The sequence below is a fragment of the Callospermophilus lateralis genome, chromosome 16 (assembly GCF_048772815.1).
Source record: "Callospermophilus lateralis isolate mCalLat2 chromosome 16, mCalLat2.hap1, whole genome shotgun sequence".
Lineage (NCBI taxonomy): Eukaryota > Metazoa > Chordata > Mammalia > Rodentia > Sciuridae > Callospermophilus > Callospermophilus lateralis.
This window is the reverse complement of record NC_135320.1, coordinates 45,105,479-45,127,435: the sequence shown is the minus strand read 5'-3', so window position 1 is coordinate 45,127,435 and position 21,957 is coordinate 45,105,479. Positions and strand designations below refer to the sequence as shown.

General features: G+C 34.1%; 1 protein-coding gene across 1 annotated transcript in view; it reads left to right on the top strand.

The window, feature by feature from the left end:
• Window positions 1-664: 664 nt before the first annotated feature.
• Window positions 665-21,957, top strand: part of Cngb3 (cyclic nucleotide gated channel subunit beta 3) — a 134,202-nt gene continuing 112,909 nt past the window's right edge. Inside the window, exons 1-3 of the mRNA XM_076836248.1 lie at window positions 665-775; window positions 4,028-4,109; window positions 15,038-15,164. Of these exons, the coding sequence (XP_076692363.1) occupies window positions 665-775; window positions 4,028-4,109; window positions 15,038-15,164 (320 nt within the window). The remainder of the gene's footprint in view (window positions 776-4,027; window positions 4,110-15,037; window positions 15,165-21,957) is intronic.

Genomic DNA, 21,957 nt, shown 5'->3' with positions numbered 1-21,957 from the left:
AGAAAGTTTGGGGCTCTAAGTAGAAAGAAAAGATTCTCTTAACAATTCCTGATCCTGTTCTGTGCCTCTCAGAGTTTTAAGGTCCAAATTGGCACACACATACACAAGAGTAGAATGAGCAGGGTTGTCAGCAATACGAAAATCAACCACCAGAATAGGGGGAAAAAATGTTTAAGACAGTTACCTCAGTGCTCACTAGAGGTGAGCACTAGGGAAGTAAACTGCTTGCTTCGTATTAGAACCTCATGCACGGCCTGTTTTTGAATCATTTGCATGTATTACTTTGTTTAAAATTAGATGGAGCCAGCTAGGTGAGTAATAAGAAAGAAAGAAAACAAACCAATGGGCAACATGATCACATTTAAACAACTCAAATCAACTATGAAGTTTTGTTTAATCCTCCACTTATAAATTATTCACAGGGGCATTTTGATTCTAGAAAGTTCATAAACAGAGTGCAAATCACCCAAGCAGAAGTAATTTGCTGCTTTTAAGCCGAAGCTCTGAGAAGCGAGGGAGTTGCCTATAGGAATTAACCAGAACAAAATCCTGATTAAACAACTAATTGGCTTGTCTACTAATGAAAAGAAAAACAAAGTACATTTCTCTACCTCAAGACACAGGGTCATAAAAACAGAGGGTTTTCAGTACCACTTCAGAGAAGATGTTTAAGTCACTGAGAATAAAATTCAACAAGGTACAGCCCACCGAAGAGAACCATGAGAAAGGGCACGGTTCTCATCCGAGCCATCAGACCCAGCAATCCCCAGGACAGGTATGTTCTTCACATTCCTGAGTTTGTCTTGATTCTCACCACTTCTTGTCTGGTAACAGAAGCTAACAAATGCTGTGATAGATAAGATTATTAACAGTTTTACTTGTGCTGTCCTAGTTGTTGGCTATTTGGAGTATATACTCAGTGATTTATGGATTCCATAAATATTGGCTTAAAATAGAATAATAAACATTTAAGAGATCATATTAGGATTTGGGAAAGCCACGTATGACTTCCCATTAACAAGTTTCACTTCTACCATTATCATAGTAAATCATTTCTCAAATATTGAAATATGGCTGTATGATTTAGTTTCAACAAAGAATGTCTAGCATGTGGTCTTAAAAAAAACTCATTTTATGAATAAATTCTCCAGAACATTTGTTCTCGATAAGGAGCAATGTTGCTACTCAGAAGACCTTTGATAGTGTCTTGGGATATTTTCGGTTGTCACATTTTAGGAGTGGGAATGTTACTAACATCCAGCAGATAAAGTCTAGAAGAGCTACTAAACACCCAGGATGTACAGAACAGCCCCCCACAACATGGAATTCTCTGGTGCAAAATTTTCATCCTGCCAAGGAGAAGAAATACTTCTATAGATTATTTTTTTTAATTCTAAGACTATCTGTAAATAGAGATCATAATAACTGCTTATTAGCTTCCTTAGAAGAAGCAGAGACGGTATACACAAAATACACAGTAGGTACTTTCTGAGTGGTAATTATAATTATCATTATTAATAATTTAAGGTTTGATGACAGTTTTAACTTCAAAGTGACAACTATAAGAGCAATGTTTGCTCAAAATTATCTCTGGAATCAATTTCCTGATTTACTTTAAAGTTACCTAAGGTCTTTAGACCAATAATTTACCATCTCAAAAAGCTGGATCAGAGATGTTAAGCACAAGCAGGGGTATACCTCAGGGAATGAATGTGGAGCAGGGACAACATTCTGTTACTTAGCATTGTCCTGGAATAGTTGCCTTCCTTAGCTGATTACCGTTGACTCTCCTTGCAGTGGAGAGAAGTGTTAGCATTGCTTTATGAGAGTACCTGGGCTTCTTTCTAATTCTTATGTCAAAAAAATAATCCTACAATGCAAAATTACTTGCATGTTTATAGACTCATGGAGTGTTGCAAATATTGAGCTGGGTATATATTCCTTCGGGTAGTCTTGCTGTGTTTTGCTCTAGGATATTCAATGAATTCATATTTAACCCTTGCCTATCACAATTATTTCCCCACAGAGCATACAGAAATAATGAATATATTATTCTCTTAGACAACATGACAGCTAAAAGCAATTGCTATGTGCCAAGTGATGTGCTAAGCCTTTTCCAAGCATGATTGTATGTAGTCCTCACAAAAGCCTTGGGTCCTACTGTGATTCACTGCTTATAAAAAGCTGACAAATGGCAGAGCCTGGCCAGGAGTCCTATTCTTCCTGACATTAGTACTTGAAAGCTAAATCACCAGGCTACTGCCTCAGAACAGAGGATATCAGAGGAGCCTTTCCAGATACTCTGACTACAGGAGCAAGGGGTGTTAGAGAGAAGGTAAAATGAGCAGAAACTTTCTAAAGAGTTTTCCTTCCTTTAGGAACAGTAATGCTGAAGTTCTTAAACGAGGCCCAGGTAGAAAAAAAATTCTTAAGTATATATATCCCCTGCCATCCTGACAGCCATACTTTCTGGGTGTTAATCATAAAGACTACTGGCATCACATTTTATCCAAAGCCATATTTGGAAATTATGTGCATTAGTTCTTTCAAAGACCATGTGGGTATAGGAAAAATAGTTTTTTTCAGTTTTAAGTATGCTAAATGTTATAAATGACAGAAAGTTGTAACCCTATTTTTTCCCATAAAATATAACCTTTTAAAATGGCATTTAAACAATAAGTCTCAAATAATAGATTATTTGACTCATTTAAGGAAATATCTAAGAATAAATAAATCAATTATACTACTTTTTAAAGTGTCATGTGAAGAGTTCATTCATAAACCAAAAGATCATAAGTAATTCCTACTTACCAATAACCAATAATAAAAGAACTGCAAACTAGAGACTAATACAAACTCTCTTACTTCATAAAAAGACAATGTTCACATAAATATGCATTTATACAACATATAAAAACTATGACAGAATTGTTTTTGAATAACATCCTAACATGGTGCAAGGTACTTGATTGAAGTCAAAAGGTTTTGTCATTATTCATAAGTTCTCCTGGATTCTTGCCTTCTAGCCACAGTCATATGAACTAGCAACTCAGTTTTCTATTGAAAACCATCATAATAACAATGGCTGTCTTGACTACTACATACGGTTACTGTGAGACTTAAATCATTTGATTAATTTACTTTTCAGCTTAAAATATTTTTTATGACAAGTATCCATAAATAATATCAAGAACTACATATCAGCACACAAGAATATCAGGATCCTTGTCCCTGCTGACTTTCTAACCTCAAAATCTCACACTTTTCCTTGTTGAAACACTTCCACTATAATATCTCTTCACCCTCTACATTAACAACACATCTACCTAGAATACATGTGTTCCATGTCTTGTCCACCTGAAAAAAAAAAAAAAAAAACTCATCTTCATAAAATCAGTGACTACTCAACTTTCTGCTTCCTTACCCTTTTACTCCATTAGAATTGACCACTCTATTTTTTCCCTATGTCTGTCCTCATCAGATATCATCTTATCACCTACATTTTATTGCACTTACCTGTTTGGGTGTGTTTTCCTCTACTAGACAACACATAGCTTGAGATCCAACCTTTCTGTGCTTTGAGTTTATATTTCACTCTGTTCCTCAGACAAATGTTGCGGTAGAGGCAAAATGAAATCATAAAGGGAAAGCAGAGAGTTATAAATGAAGGGATGAAACCAGCTTCTTCTCTCCACTATTTTAAACTCTACCACTAAAGACCTCGACTGGGACCAACACTAGGGTTGTGTGAAGTGAAGACCAGGATTGGGAGGAACATGAGCCAGGGATACACTGACAAAATCAGAGTTTCCAAGCTAAAAACACTGTGGGGGTCAAAGTTGATTACTCAATACTAGGGCCAACCATGTCCATTTAAGTGCAAGAAACATTACTTTTAGTATGTTATAAGCAAATGCTAAATTTTAAAGAGTAAATTATAATTTAGAGAAGAAGGTGTTACATCTTACATTCAACTTCATTTTTATGTAAATTATTTACATTATAATCTCTATTTTGTTTCTTAAAGGAAGAAAACAAAAATGAAGAAACGTCTCTGAAAACTAAGAGGACTCCAATCACATCTGAAGAGCCACACACCAAAACACAAGGTCAGAATGAAATCTATAGAAAAAAAAAAAAAACAGTGAAATGCATATTTTCCTGAAACATGTTGTCTGATGAAACACTTGTCCTTGACCAGGTGAATTATCTAGGGTTGAAGAGCTAAATAGTCACAAAATTGTTATTTCTTCATTCAGTCACTCATCCATGCATTCACTAGATGCTTTTTTATGGCCTAGCATGAAAAGGTGCCATTCCATTCACTGGTGATATGGTGGTGTATAATATAGATCAAGTCTATGCTAACATGGAACTTGTATTCTAGAGAAAATGAAATTGATCATAGACAAGCAAGCACATCATAAAAATTTCAGGCAATGATAAGGGTTATAAAAACATTAAAGCAGATGTGGGTTGTGCATGTTGAAAGGTTCAGTGCTCCTATCACTCATCAGTTCTCTATGTTAGAAATCTCATCTCTATGTGAATAATTCTGAATTCATATCAGAGCAATTTTTTTTAAATCTCGTGCAATATTTTCCATAAATACCTCTATTTATGGAAAATATTGGACTATGTTAAAAAAAAGAAAGAAAAATTTCTTTTAAAATTTTTTTTAAAAAATTTAATTTTAAATATGCTTTCTTTTTCTAAAGAAAGCATATTTAAAATTGAATTTCTTTAGGAAAAGAAAGCATATTTAAAATTGAATTCCTTATCTTCTCATTCAAATAAGCTCCCTCTCCTGATTTACTTCATTTTCTGGTACAAATATTTTTTTAAATCTTCAACTCTCACTCATGTTCCATTCTTCTACCTAGGAATCCTGTAAGGGAAATAATCACCAAATCACCTTTCATAATGACCCTTAAACCCACTTGCTTCCTTGGCAATCCCATCCTGGTTTAGGCCTTATGTGCCTACACCACTCCCATTTCTACTTAGGACTTTATTTTATCCAATCTCTCCCTTTTTTATCCAGCCCAGGACTGGATAAATAGTATAAATTATTTATATATTACTTTCCATTAGCCAGGAGTTTGACCCCATACCTCCGCTCGAGAACCTTAAGTGCCTCCATGTTGTATACAAGACAAAATCTAAATCCCTTCACCTGATTGTATAGGTCCTAATGCAAACTAATCTCAGCACTTCTTTCTAGCCCTTTCTCCTTCTTTCACATGTAAATAGTACATTCTAACTAAGAAAACCCCAAAATGATAGAACAGAATATACCATTGAGAAATGTGAAGACATAAAATTATTGCCATAAAACGAGAACAAATGTTTTGTTTTTCATCTACTAGACAACTCCTGTGTATAATGGTTTTTAATGACTTTCCATTTGTGCTTAAAACAAATATTTGAACTAAAACATAATTCAGTTCTTATTAGTCAAAACTTCTCATCTCTAAGAAGGAAAAAATAAGAAATACATAAAATTACAAGCAAGATTGTAAATAAAGAAATGAATCACAAGACAGGAGTGTAGCTCTGTGGTAGAGCACTTGCCTAGCATGCACAATGCCCTGGGTTCAACCTCCAGTACCAAGAAATAAGTAGATAAATATAGAAATAAATCACAAGAAAGGTTGTAAATAAGTTAATTCCTGTTAAGGAATATCCCCTCAATCAAAAGCAGTACTCTGAAAAAATGGCCCCACTAAATTAAATGTAACTGTTCCTATTTAAGAGAAAAGAACATATATGAAGAAAACAACCAAATTTGACAGATAAATGGTAAACTTAAATCACTGGAAGGAAATAAGATATTCCCAGTAGGAACATTATTATAACATTATAAAGATATTGATTTTTTTTTCAAATTAATTTTTACAACTCATCTCTGTCTACATTTAGCAATATACTTTTTAAACAAAACAACTAAGGAAAAAATTCACTTTAGTTTCCTTGAGTTTATTTATTTACATACTTCTTTTGATGTTCTGTATTATTATGCAGATTAGAATATAAAGAATACTTTCTTGTTTTTCTACAGATTAGATGTTTTTATCACTAACTTTCTTCTGCACTTTCATCTCAGCCAAAAAAAAAAAAAAACAGGAAGGCAGTATTCTCCTAATAATAGTTAGCATTCACTTACCTGAGAAGGAAATTTAAGTTTAAAAAAGGAAATGCTCTATAATGTTTTTCAATATGAATGCAATATAAATCCACTTCCTTGTTGATGGCTTAACTGTGGCTGTTGAATTGTTAGATGATCTGATTTAAAATATTTAGTATGATGTGTCGATGAAAGAGGAAAGCAGGTAAGAATCATAAGCTCCATCTCTGTTAAAAAAAAACCTCACATAAAGTAACTCCTCAAACAGTGAGAGGATAGAGTGAAAGTGTAGAATTGCTTTTCTTTATCAACAACTAAAGACAACGCATTCTTCAATCCTCAAAATATTTTCAAAGGGCAGGAAGACCCTTCTGTAGATCACACAACACTCTTCATGGCATACACTAAAATGTGATTAACAGAAGTATTGAGGAAAAAAAACACAACATATCTGAGTCAAGGGAAGCAAAAAAAAAAAAAAAAAAAAAAACACAGAATTATTGAGATAATTAAACTACAATTCAGGTTTATTGTGAGTTAATAATAGTGATGCTTTCAAAATTACAGTTCTTCACACAGAAAAATACAAAATGGCTTAAGACTAAGGATCACATCTCTGGGATGACAAGTTTATTCTGATCCTTGTTACACTTTTTCAGAGTGTATTTGTAAGCTTAAGTTTTTCATAGCTGGTAATAAAATCTCTTTTGTGAAGTCTCATTTAACAGAGGAGCTATTTGAGTGAAAAGGGAAAAAATCATTTTTTTCTTTTTAATCTGCAGACTTAGCATATCTTGAAAGACTGTAAGAGGAATAAGTTATATTTAAGATATTTTGTCTTGAAAAAGCAAAATTATTAGTGTTTAAAGATAGCTTCTGATATATGCTTGGTATTTTTATGTTCTTCACTTCAAAACATGCAGGTGCAATGTCACAAAATCTGCAGATGTTGATTTCTGATTATAGAACTCTTATCTTCTTCAGAGCATGGTTAATTTATATCTGCCATGGAAATGAAGAACGCAACACATTTTGGATTCAAATAAAGATAACTTACTAATGTCCTCTTTGGATTGCAATTATCTTTCTTAGGCTTCTACTTCATGTATATTACCTTAAATGCTTCTTTAAACAAACATTTTGGTACCCTTTAAGAATATATAAATGACTTACCTAATAATGGTCTATAATGTGTTAAAGTGAACTTATTCATGTGAAAAGGGGGCAAAGTTGAGAGCTTATACAAGTGTGCTGTGATAGCCTGAATAATAGCCACCCAAAACCACATTCTAATCCCCAAAACCTATTAATTTGTTACTTTAGATGGAGATTTTTTTCTTATGTTATTAAGGTTCCTGAGATGGGAAGATTATCCTGGGTTTTCAAGGTATCCCAGTGTAATCAAGTCTCCTTATGAAAGAAAAACAAGAGGGTCAGAGGCAGAAGAAAGAGATGGAACAATGAAAGCATGGGTTGGATCCATGCATTCTAGGGGTGGAAGAAAGGGCCACAAATGGAGCAAGGCAAGTAACCTCTAGAAGCCAGAAAAGATAGAGAAATGGAATCTCTCCTGAAGTTTCCAGAAGGAACACAGGATGCATTTTGGACTTCTGACTTTCAGAGCTAAAAGAAAAGAAAGTTGTGTTATTTTAAGCCATTAAATGTGTGGCAATTTGTTACAGCAGCAGTAGAAGTCTAATACATACAGCTTTAGAATAGCCCAATTTTAAATATAAAAAGTAAACATTTAAAAAGCAAAATTGATATTTACTACAAGCAATTATGAAAATTTATATTAAAGGATATACATATATATACCAGAAAGAGCATTTGAGAGTTTGACATCCTGAATTCAAATCCTAATTCTGCTACTTCCAAACTTTCTAGTCAAGGTATTTAATCTCTTACGTCTCAGTTTGCTCATGCATAAAATAAGAATGATATCACAGTCACTAGGTTATGAATGAGAGTTAAATTAGGTAATATATTTAAAGCACTTAGCAATGAAGTTAGTAAATTCCAATGTTGACACAGGACAGATAAAGAACATAAATGAGCATCACCCATGTTCTGTCTAAACAGGCCACTCAGCACCTATCACTACCACGTAGGGATGATGGTCAAGGGCTACTAGATGTCCAGAAAGACTATAAATACAAACCGTAATTTGAATTTCTCAGTTTTTGAATGTTCATTTTTTAATGTTTAGACATTATCATTTTTTTAATCATTAAGAAAAAAACCTGAATTCTTGTCCAATGTAGTTCACAAGATCATTTTGTGGCCTCTAACCAACCACCTAATAGATACTCAATGTTGTTTATGCACATGAACATTAACTTCCCTGGACAAAATTCGAAGTCTGGCATTGTTTTTAGTAATACTCTTCCTCTTCCTCTCCTTGTTCCTCATGGTGTCCTCCCCAGACTTTGTTTTGCAAACAGATTGCGAGTGGGTAAACATTGCTGGGCCTCCTGTGTCAAACAGCTATCCATAGCCAAGACCTCTGGGCTCCGAGTGTAGTTCATTCCCAGGCTTACAGAGGTATCCCAAGGCTCCCCTAGTTCCTGACCTCTGATCCAAACTGACTTAACTTGTGTCTCAGCCAGTTCTAAGTTTAAATAGCAATCTTCAATGTTCAAAAACTGTGCTAGAGATAAAACAACTCTTAAAATATATATATATATATAAGGGCTGGGGATGTGGCTCAAGCAGTAGCGCGCTCGCCTGACATGCGTGCAGCCCGGGTTCGATCCTCAGCACTACATGTAAACAAAGATGTTGTGTCCGCCAAAAACTAAAAAATAAATATTAAAATTCTCTCTCTTTCTCTCTCTCTCTCTCTCTAAAAAATATATATAGTTTATTTTATTTATATGTAAATAAAATAAACTATTTTATTTTTAAAAAACAAATAGTAGGTCAGAAAAAGGGAAGAAATTCTAGTTTCTTTAAGGAGGAAACCAATGTTCAGTCCCTGGCAGTAACAATTAGAAGATACAATCTAATTTGTCTATGTAGACTTGGAAAATGTCTATACTGAAATTTAATTTACAAGAATCTATACAGGTTTCCCTAAGACCAACCAACTTGACTGATGTACACGGGAGGTGCTACTATGGCTAATTTTAGTAGTATAGTCCACCCCGGTAACTATCAGTTCTATTCATCAGCCAAAAGATAAGATGAGGATATATCTTTTAAGTATGAAATTTTTTAATCAAAAGTACTTAAGAATTTCTCTGCTTCATCCAAACAGAAATAGTCTTACATAGTAAACAATTAGATTTGTAAAACTTAACAAGAAGTGTACTTGCAAAATGATGACCAACATAATAATAATAAAAGAATTGAGAAATGAATAAACTTGGATGTGAAATCTTAGTTGGGAAAAAAAAAAGATGAATATAAATGTGTTTTCTAGTTTGAAACGATGAGGAAAATTCCTGTGATGGTTTGGCAAGGGACAGAGACATAATCAGGGCACCTTCAATGAGTGGCAGGAGCTTCTTGTAGGAAATTTGTGAATAAATGAAACTGAAAAGACATTCAGGGGACAGAGGCAGCTCTAAGAGCTAATTACATTCTCTGCCTCTCACAGCGAACATGGCTTCATTTCCCATGACCTCTGTGTTTCTCTGCATATCTACCCTGCACTGCTCTCATTCCCACTATTTATTTCTTAGTCCAAATTCCAGAGAAAGCAGTCTAACCGATTTAGATAATAGTCACTCTTCCCATTGGGCAGAGCCCTTCATAGCATCATCAGGGTCACCGGCCAGCTATGGACAAGCCACACTCTCTAGGTCAGGTGCCTGCAGTGTGCATCATCAGCTGCCATCCCTGCATGTAGCACAGAGAGAACAGCCTCACAGATGAGGGAGAAGCAGAGAAGAGCTTCACCGGCTAAAAGGAGAAGCTAGACATAGAAAACCTATCCCAGTTTAAATACCTAATAGAAGACCAGATTGACTGATGAAATTACTATTATTACTGTGTTTTTCTTTACATATTTTTAATTGTAGATGGACACAATACCTTTATTCTATTTATTTTTATGTGGTATTGAGGATCAAATCCAGTGTCTCACACATCCTAGGCAAGCACTCTACCACTGAGCCACAACCCCAGACCCCTATTATTACTGTTTTATACACTAAAACCTTAGGAGAGAGAGTCTAACAAACATGGATGGGCTATGGGTTTCTTCTTTTTAAAAAGAAAACGTAAGTGCTATGTTTTTGTAGTTTGCAAGATTTAAATATATTTGCATAATTCAATTAAACTGTGCTTTTAGGCTTCTTTCTGATAAGAACAACACTGATTTGTGGGAAATTACATATGTTTTCCTGGTCCCTGGAACTGTCTTAAGTAAATGGAAGCTCTTGCGTGCCCCTCATACAATAGTACTTTGCATCCCTGAAAGAGTTAATATATTCTTTAAAAAGAAGAGAGGGAACAATTTACCCAGTCTGCCAGTCTGGCTGGTGGAACACTTTGTGTTTATATTGCATTTTTCTCAAATGGAGTCTTTATCTAATCCTCACAGAAATCCCCATGAGAAAAGTGTTTCTCATTTTATGGATGAGGAAACTGCTATAAAAAAGCGACTTGCCCAGAGTCACCCAGAGAATTAGTGATGTAAGGATTAGAGCTCCTTGTTCAGTATCCAGCATTGGTAACTCCCCACATTCCTTAATATCTGTACATAAAATGTGTTTTCTATATGAACTAATCTCAATTTAAAACGTCCCTGAAACCAAGCATGACATTGACAAAGGACAGGATCCCTTGATCCTCCCATGGTACCCAAGCTACCTATTCTTTTTTTTTTTTTTTTATTGATTTGTTCATTTCTTTACTTTGAAATGATGTGTCCTAAAGTCCAAAGCCATCCTAAATATCCCTTTGAGACTTTATAGTACTTTAAAGGCCACCTAAGCTCTGATCCCATTCTGCCTCTCTCAACGCAGGTTCTAGCTTCTTCCTGAATAGTTCCAGTCCACAAAGCAATGTGTTTTGTTGTCAGGCAGGTTGTTACAATGTTTTTAAGGATTATTGTTTGTTTTATAAATTCCACTGATAGGTCTTCCTTCTGCCTACTACAATGTAAAAAATAAATCTATTGTCTTTTCTATGTTACAGTCTTCAAAGAATTTGAAATAACTCTTATGTTACTAGCACATCTTCAGTACCTTAACTAAAGAACTTAAGTTCCTTAAGCCATTCCTCAGATGGATTGGTTTCCAGAAATCTCATCTACTCTGAGTCCCTCCTCTGAATTTTTAATAGATTACACATTTCTTTATATAAAATACTCCTTTTTCTTGTCCTTGTGAATGACATTTTAGGGCACTCTTCACATTCCATTTCATGTGCATTGTTGTGCTGTTAACTTCCTCCATGACAGTTGACAATCTACAGATATATAATTTTAAGTGTGATCAAGGTATTAAAAGTAAAATTATTCTAAAGACATTATACATCTAGCAATTCTGAAGTTAACCACAAGCCAAATAAAAACTATCGACTTGGTACCTGAAAATAATTACCAGTTATCTAGTTGTTAAAACTGTGTTATTCATTACATTAACTCCCAATATTCATTCATTAAGATACAAATGATATTATCATTTATGTATCTAATAAAAGTGTTGAGACTCAGTCTCTATTAATTCATCCAATATCTAATTACTCAAGCACTGATGGTTCTTAATGAAAGAAGATTTATTTTTGAGACAGGAACTACAATGTATTTGGTAATTGAGGGATTAGAAATGATACCATCCCCCAGAACACACATTCCAACCAATAAAAGTCTTTTGAGTTTTCTTCTTTTCACATGCATCCAAAAAAAAAAAAAAAAAAAAAAGCCAGTTAAGCACTTTTCTCATTCACAGCCTTATTCCAAATTAGGTTCTTTCCTTGATCAACCCTTTTCCAACATTTATTTAATGCCCCTGATAAAATGTGGAAGGTCAATGTGTTTCCACATCACTTATTTCCTCTCTTGAAGAGGGAAGCAGATGTTTCACACCTGATGCAGCCGCCATGATGTGTTGCTTCCAGGGGCCAAACAGACTGGAAGTGTATTATACAGGCCCAGTATGATGTGCTGCCAGACTGGAGACAGACTTGGCCAGGTGTGTGAAGGGCAAACTCAATTGAATTCATTTCTGCACATTCAGTCAAAGTAACCATCTCAGGATCCTTTGATCCCAGTTTTCACTCTCTGCCATGGGCACACATTCCAGGGCAGAATTGGACCAAGGGTACTGATGAGATCTGGCAATTGCTATACAACATGCAAAGAACATGACTGGCAGAAAGAAACTATTCATTTGGTGGCTACAAAAGAGGGAATCCTGCTGTCCATGTGTGAAGCTAGGAAGTACAATGTGTGGTTGACAAAACTTCACCCAGATGCCAAGGCAAGATTTTGCCTCGTATTTTAGATTTCTCTTTCATGAGGATGATGCAAACACTCTGACCATCTGTTCCCTCAAATAACATGCTGTGTGGATAAAAAGACACCCACACTGAACTACAGTTGATGGGGATCCTTTTATTTTAAAGTCCTCTTGGGTTTTTTGCAGTTTTGGTTCTACTGTGATCCCAAGAATAAGCCATAACTAGTTCCTCATCTTAATCAACGAGGTATGAAGTATTCATTTTGTAATTAACAGCTTATCCACAAATCAAACTAGACTGTAATTAATTCCTGAATACCCAAGACCTGTCACAATAGAGGCAGTGTCATTTTAGCAGGGCTTAGAATGTCTCTGCAAGACTGAATAAGGGTGTAGGTCTACATAGAGTTAATTCAATCCAAATGATATGATGATAAACTAAAATTTATTATAAAAATAGAAGAAAAGAATTATTGCAGAATAGTCAGTTATTTCACTGGTACTGTCAGAGAATTATATTGCAAATGTAATGCACATCCTGTAGTTTGAATGAACAATGAAGGAATAGGATGCAGCTTTTCTCATGTGGTTTTATAAGAAAGTCAATAAAATCTTATAAGAAACATTGTTTTATAGATTCTCCTTATTTTAAATTCAAAATTTTTCTGATTTTTTAACTTATATGTCATGATCTATTTTAATTCCAATTTTCTTTTAGGGCTGGTTGCTTCTACAAAAATATATGAACACAATAGTCCATCATGAGTTTTTGGTTCAGACTTCTTTGAGGCATCCATGTTAACTCTAGATCTTTATGTTTAAAAAAAATGTGTATGCAATATACAGTCTCCAGGGTTCCAGTCCATAAATGCACTAAACATCTGTATCCAGACATTAAGAATTCTGTTTTGAAATATCTAACAGTAATTGTCTTAGTATTTGTGGATACTGAGAAAGGAGAGGATGCCACTTTCTTCATTAGCAGTATAGCATGGTATCACATCACAGATATGAAAAATGACTTCTTTTTTCCCTGTTGGGAAAAGAAAAACAAAAAAATAATAATGCAAAACCCAAACACATAGGGAACATAGACTCTTTCTCATATTTCTGTTAAATACCTCTTTTCTACCAAACAACATAGTGAGGGTGTTAGTTTTTTACTCTGAAAGCGACTGCATACTGATAATACTCAATATCGCACCACATGTCTATATAAAAAGAACCCTATCCTATGATTTTCATACACATGGCAGCATTTCACCTGAAATGTGGTCCTTACACACAAACTTTAAAGAGGTGATTATGGTAAGGCTCCTTGTTCCCTCAAAAGATTTGGGACTTTGGAGAGTTTTTCTCGAACAATAATGAAACATATTTAGTGATGTTTTCTATCTTCTAGCCAAAAGTATTATAATTTCAAAATAAAAATAGAGTATCCCTAAGATATCCAGGGGTTTGTGCTCTCCTATTCATAAGGTGTTTAAAATTATAAGTAGTGACTAAATTTTACGATTCCTTTTATCCCTGAAACATATTCCTAGAATAGTACTTTGAAATATTTAGATGGATCACTGAAAATCTTATACTAAAGGGCTTTTATGATGAAAACTTGTAAAGTGATCATGTACTGATTTAACATTTTTTGCAAATCCAAATTGTCAATATTGTGTTTGCTTCAATTTTAAAACTGTAATATTATAATACAATAAGATTGATGATTCATGCCTTGGTTTCAATTTTATAAGTACAATACATCCAATTAAAAATAAATTAGAAACCGGCTAATGAATAATCATTAAATTGTATTCTTTTTTCCTTTCACCTTCTATATTTTCTTTTAATCTTAAGTAATTTACTTTTATTAAAGACTTCTCTCTAATCCAAATATTTACCAGTGATTTGATTCTTCTCTGGGTAAATTACAATTTAAGCTATATTAATTGAAAATGGTATTTGTAGATTTGATAGGAAAAATTTAATTTCTAAATGAAAATAAAGCTAGTATGTGCTAGTCTGTGTCACTTCTTGCTACAGAAAGGGTATCATAGCTAAAGATGATCAAATCAAAATCAAAGATTTGATCTCATAAAAATTAGAATGCAAGTTCTAAGATAATGATATCATTTCTGCCCATTTTGCTTTGCAGATTTTATGATGCATCAACTTTAGTAATAAATTATGAATATTTAGCAAAACCAAAAATACCTTCTGGATGATGAATGCTCATATTCAGCTTTGCTAATACCAAGAAGAAATATATACCATGTAAAATTTCTATTACATGACATACCAATTTTAAGTGTATTTTTTATTGGTCTGAAGATCTACAGGTTAACTCCTTCTGCACAAGGTCCTGGCTTAGCAGGAATCCTTGGGGAGGGCTTCCTTGAAGACTATTCCGGAAGACAAACAGAATCTCCATAGTTTGTGTTGTCAAATATAACTGTGACAAGAGTGGTGTGTATTCTTCTATCTATATACTACTTCTTTGCCATAGATAAAGACTCCGAGAAAAATTCCTCCAGAGATTTGACCACAAAGCCTGACCCTCAAAGTTCAATGGAACCAACCAGAACAAAATCAGAGCAGAAGGAATTGGGGACTGAGAATGAAGAAGCAATGAGGTGAGAATTTAATAAAACATATGATGCATGTTGGAGATAATGCTGGGTCCTGCACACACACAAAAATAATACTAACACCTAATTCCTCTTGAACAAAAGAGCAAGAAAACCACAACAGTAACATAAGGCAAAGCAATGGGCAAAAACTAAAAGGTAGGTTCAGGTCCAGTTCATTATGCTTTACCAGCCAGGCATGATCACTAACCAAGAGCTCCACACAGCCACATGGCTGTAGGCCAAATCACACCCACAGAAACATTGCAGTAACACGTGTGAGTCACTGTATCATCATAGAAACAGCCCACATATTTATTAGGCATAAATTTTGAAAGGAAATAATTAAAGAAAATTTTCCAAGTTCACAAAGAAATGGCTATTTCAATTCTGTAAATATTTTATTGTTCCAGAAGATTATGATTTCTTCCCATCAACCAAAGAAAGTGTGGCATAAAAACCAAAGGTCACTACAGAAGTGGGCAATTTTTATGCCACTGAAAGAACAAAGTTTTATAAATACTTCCCATAAAATTATTGGAAATATCACAGAAGAAGTGCCAATTTAAATGTGAATCCACAATAAAATCCAAGTAGGAGTCCCTTCATCTTCTTGGCATGACGTTATGGGCCTGCTGATCCAATTTGAATTGCTTCATTATATTTGATATAATTACAATGGACTTATAAAATAATAAGGAAATATTCTTCATCTTTAGCAGGCAAGAGGAGTTAGCCTTTCAAAAAAGAGGTAAAAGTAACTATTCTTCCATTCCACCCCACTCTACCCCTCCTTCTCTCTCAGCAGTTCTTTACTCTTTTAAAACCATCTGCTGTCAGTACGAATTAATGTGATTACCTAGGATCCAGGGTATTGCTGATTGAACAATAGGAATCAGTAAGAGAGAGCGCATTTTCAATGAACACAAATTTGGCTATATATGAAAATAAACACAAGCTCTCTCTTAACATACATACACAATGCTCTCGTGCTATCTGACAAAAATAAAACCTGATGTATCATTTAGGCAAAGAGAAGATGTTTAAACTCTGAGATGAGGACTAGAATCTTACAACAGGATAAGTAATTATTTATGTTATTTATATAATTATTGGTGCTTGCAGAATGCTTTGCACTCCTATTAGTAGGTCATCATTATCTTCCCTCCACAGATAAGCAACCAAGGCACAGAGAGGTTAATTAGTTTGCCTATAGTAATAGGGTTAGCTCAGATAAGATTAGACTGCAGAAGACTAGAATTCCTGAGTGGAACTTTTTCCTCTCTCTTGCCAATATACTCCCCTTTAATCAATGGCTTAACCTTCTGAATTAATCTCTCTTTCTAGCATTTATTTTAATACATATGAGTTTTTGCAATAAGTAGTAGTAATAGGCTTTGAAGGAACTGAAGTTGAATCCATAACTAATATTTTGGGAGATATATTCCTCTTAACCCATATTTATTCCCACTAGAGTACTTTTGCTTTTCTGAAAATGTAAAAAATATTGAAAGTTTTCAATTGCCCATAAAGTAGGTCAAACAGTACAGTTCAATACTATGAAACTCCTTAATATGTCCTCTGAGAATCTGCCTGATCTATCTCCTCCCTGTTTTTCCTTTGCCATCTCCCAACACATCTCCTTACTACCCACTTTCCTTTTGTAGGCACACCTTTCCTGTATATATTTCAGTCTCTTATACTCATCACACTCCCTGCTGACATCAACTCTTCAGATTGCATTCTGACCATTCCCTCCTTTGAAAGGCCTTTCCTGGTCTTTCTAACTAGGTCATATGCCCCTGTAATAAGAGCTTTTGCATGGTGTATATTCCTGTTGCAATTCATATGATTCTCTGATTAAAGTCCATAGGTCTCACCTCTTGGTTGTGTGCTTCTTTATGACAGGGGCCATGGTGTCTATATTATTGATGGACTGGTATCCCCATTGCTTAACTCTGTACCCGGTACACGATAAGCTTATAAAAACTACTGATCAAATGAATTAATGGATGAATCCCAACCTACTGGATTTATTTCTCTGGAACTTCTAAATTTTCAAAATTGTATAGTGTCTACAAGAGGAGATAGCAAAACATGAGTGGCACCCAAGCCTTTCCATTCCAGCTTGGAATCCTTGGTAAGAGCAAGGGTGGCAGGTGGCACTTTATAAAGAGAATGAGGAAACAACTTTAGGCTCTAAAGTCTGGGGTTTGGGATGGGGATGTAGCTTAGTGGTAGAGCATTTGCCTGGCATGTGTGAGGCCCTTGGTTCCATCCCAACACCACAAAAATAAGTAAATAAATAAGTCAAGTCAGTCTTAATTCCTTAGTCCTCTTCTTGGCTTTGCATCACTATCATTATCCTGAGCTGGCAAAATTATTTGCATCCAGATCATTTTTTTGATATTTTCCTGACAACACTTTCTGCAACATAGATAGTGGTGCCACTGGAGAATTATTGACGAGCTGAGTAGGCCCATGTTAGTTGAAAGCTCTTGCTTTGCTACTGGAAGACTTTCTGCATCTTTTCTGAGGACCAATGAAAACCACAAGCATTGAAAGAACAGCTTAAAACGAGCTAGTTCTAGTGTCACCTTTGACTCAAGTTAATGGAAATCTTAATCTTCCAGGACCATGTAGGACTTATCAAAACTTTCTCTTTTAACCACATGGACAACAATGCTACACACCTAGAATCCTAAACAGCATAATTTTATATATGATTACATAAGATCAATGATAAAATAATTGTCTATTGAAAGTACCATTTCATAGTGCCCTCAATGAGTAAAGCTCATTTGGGTACATTTAGTTATTAAAAATCAGCATCTTCAACTTTAAGCAAGGTTAAGTTTTAAAAAGCTTTTTCTCTTAGAAAAAGCATTAAGGATTTGATTGATTGTAGGCACTAAATATAGATATGTGACTGACTAGTCCTCACCTCAATTATTTTAAATTTGGAAAAAGTTAGGTTATTAATAAACAAAATTTAAAAGTAGGTTTCTTATTCTAAGTGCATTTACCTTATCCTGTGGCCTAAGCCCTGGGCTGAATAGGGATTAATGTGTCTGGGCTGATCAACAAGTAGTGGGGAGAATGCAGATTGGGAATTTTGCTGTCTCTGTGTGAAAACTGCAGTGTGATATTGTTGATTACATCTATAGTTTCTGTTATGCTCAGAAAATGCACAGGGGTAGAGACCATGAGGAATATAAGCATAAAGGTTACCATTTATATCAGTCAAGGTTCTCCTGAGAAGCAGAACTGATAGGATATACACATATATAAATTCTTATCATTAAGAAATGGCTAAGGACATTATGGAGGCTGAAAATTCCTAAAATCTATAATCACCAAGCTGTAGACTCAAGAGAACCAATAGTGTTTTTCCAACTCCAGTCAGAGAACCAAAGGAGCCAAAGGTATAAGTTCCAATCCAGAAGCTGGCAGACCCAAGACTCAAAATGAATCAGTGGTTCAGTTTTCTGTCTGAAGACAAGAAAAAGCCAGTGTCCAAGCTCAAAAAGAGCAGAAGGACTCTCCTCTTACTCTCAGGAGATCAGCCTCCTTGTTCAATACAGATCTCCAACTGTCTAAATGAGATGCACATTAAGAAAGACACCCTGCTTTACTCATGCTACTGATTTAAATGTTCATCCTATCCAAAATGCTTTCACATCTAGTATAACGTTTGTCCAAAGATCAGAGCACTCTGTGGCCCAATCAAGTTGACACATAAAGTTAATTATCACACCATCTCCATTATGCACATAAAGGAATTAAAACTGTATAGATTCTGTTTTTTCTGTGGCTAAAGTACAGTGTCTTCTTACCATTTCACCCTGTTCTTGCCTTACTGAACCCAGGCTTACTCAAAACTTGTTAACTTAGAGCCTCCGTACTCTTGAGCATACAGAGCAAAGATCTTCAGCTTGCCAGAAAACAAAGTTTAATGTTAACGTTTATAAAATTGAGCATCCCGTTGATAAAATGTTCCTTTTGCCCTTGTCTCAAATATTGTTCTGTAATAATAAAAGAATATTGGTATGTATTATCAATTTGACTTTTTATATAAACAGAAAGAAGTGAGTTTTACATTATTACAAAGAAAGTTTACATTATTATAAAGATGTGATTTTTTTCATAAAACAAAATCACTCTGACATTTTTTATCCAACCTCCTCAACAAGTTTCTAAATACTGCCTAAAACTAATTTCCTCACCACAGTAATACTACTTATCTCAAATACATGTCAGCCAAGGAAGAGATCTTCTTTGAAGATGTCCCAGTATTACATGTCCATGTTTCTGACTGGAATCCACTTGAAGTAAACTAGATTTCTTTCTTTCCTTCTTTTTTATATCCTTTCACAACATTTTCTAAATTCTTCATCTGAGAAAAAGAAATTCTCTGCTGATCTTCCCCAAAAAAACCAATCAATTTATTATCTTGTCAGATGAATCATTTGTCTTTTAAAAGACACGAGGTTCACCTCTGGAAAGACCCATTGATATCATTTGTCCATTACCAAGGAAAACAGCCCGTTTCTGGCATTCTATTCTGCACATCCTTTTTTTTTTTTAATATAGAAAGATATATTTTGATGGACACTAATGAATAGCAAGCGAAAGAAGATGTGTTTTGCCTGGGAACATCAAATAGCTACTTCTGGAAAAAGAGACAGAGTTGAATGGCTGATAGGTTAAGTGGTTAAATGATGAACAAGCAAGGGAGTAAAACATTCAGTGCCTGTGACTGGGGTGTGCTTCCAGACTGACTTACAGTATAGTACGTGACTTTTCATCATCATTGCTACCCATGACGCTGAAAAGGAAGGTTATTTCTATGAATAGTCTTTGTTCATAATAGCAATCAGTCTCTATTTGGGTGGTTTTAAAATAGGCAATCATTTCGCAGCAGGAACAATGAGAGCAGAACAGAATTCAGAATCTTATCAGCCCTCATAAACACTGACATTTATTGTCTTGTAACTAGAAAAAGCAAGAATCACTGCAGGAAAGATGCTTAAAAATCCATATGTGCCTTTAGAGTTGAAATAGAAAAGGAATGTCACCTATCAAGTTTACAAAAATAAAATGCAATTTATACTTCAATAATTTACAAGCTTTTAATAAAAAACAAAAAGGAAATCAGCTACATGTTTACCAAATTTGTGGGGTACTTAGTGAAAATTATGCACTATTACTTTTAGCCCAAAATTGAAAATTTTCCTCTATGATAAGAATACTTGTATAAATAAGCATTATGAATACTTTGAACAGCAGATTGTCCATTTATTTCTAATAATGATTGCTAACTTCTATTTTTAGCAATATAGCAGATTTAAATGTTTTTAGAAAATTCTTTGGGGATAATATAATATAAAATACTGGATAAAAATATAAAATCATATCTTTTCATACATGACTGAACTTCTGGAAAGCAAATGCAGAATGTAATTAAAATAAAAAATTAGAAAGTTTAAAAATTGTAATAAGATGTAGAAGAACAAAGTTAAGCAGTGGAGATTGTAACCAGATATGAAGAAAGTAAAAAAAGTAGCTAACCCTTAACTCCTAATGTACATTATGGAATTTGGATGACAATGATGTGTTAATGTATGTTTAATTGTCAAAAATGTACCACTCTATTGGAGGATATTGAAAATAGGGAGGTTATGTATGTGTGGGAGCAGAGGAGTATAGGAAATCTATACCTTTAGTTTAATTTTGCTATGAACCTAAAACTGTTGAAATAGCAAGCAAACTGCTATTTCTTAAATAAGATAAAATTAAAATATTTCCTATAAAGAGGGACAATTGAGAACTAAAAGACATAGTCTGATTAATTTTAAAATATCTTAATTGAACATGCATATTAAAATATCTTTGAAATGTGATATTAATTAAAACAGAATTTTTAACTTTCATACACTAAATTTATGGTCTTATAAGATGACAAGTAAGTGCATGCAATTCTTTCAATTATTAAATGAAACTGGTGAACCCACTCTCCTAGTGTGGGTAACTGTAAAATAGTTCTCTGTTTTTGAATAGACAAGTATTTAAAGTTATCAAAGATAGTGCACATTGGTACGCCACAATTAGCAAATTGGATCCAAAGAACACTGAAAGAACTCATGTCTAGTACCTGTTCAAGCTTAATTAGAACAAATACAAAAATCAACCTTATACTATGCTTTAGACCTTGTAACATCTGCTCAAGAGCTCTTCAAAAACACAAATATTTGCATTTTACCCTCCAGCACTACTGATTTATTTGGTCTGTAGTGGGTAAGAAATATGAGTAATTCTAAAAATCTTCTTAGAAAATTCTAGTGTACATGTAGGAAGGAGAACCATTTCTCTAGAACATAAAGCAGATCTCAGAAAGTTTTAAAGATTTTATGTCATATAGAATATATTCTCTAATCGCTTTGCCATAAAATTTCATGTTAATTTTTTAAAGCTAAACTTTTCAGAAATCTCACACAATTAAGAACACATTTTTAAGTAGTCCTGAGGTCAAAAAAATAAATCATAAGGGAAAATACTTAGAAAGAATCACCAGTGAATATGTTGCACTTCAAACTTGGAGAATAATTTTTTAAATCTACCAGTTATTTGTTTTTACTCTTCTCTCTTTATTCTTATTTTTTGTTTTTCTTATATTAACTAGTTAATTTTAAATACAAGTTGAATATAAAATTCATTTGGAAGAACAAAAAAAATATATATATATATATAACAAAGAAATAAATCTAACTACATATAGAAATATAGTATATTATAAGGA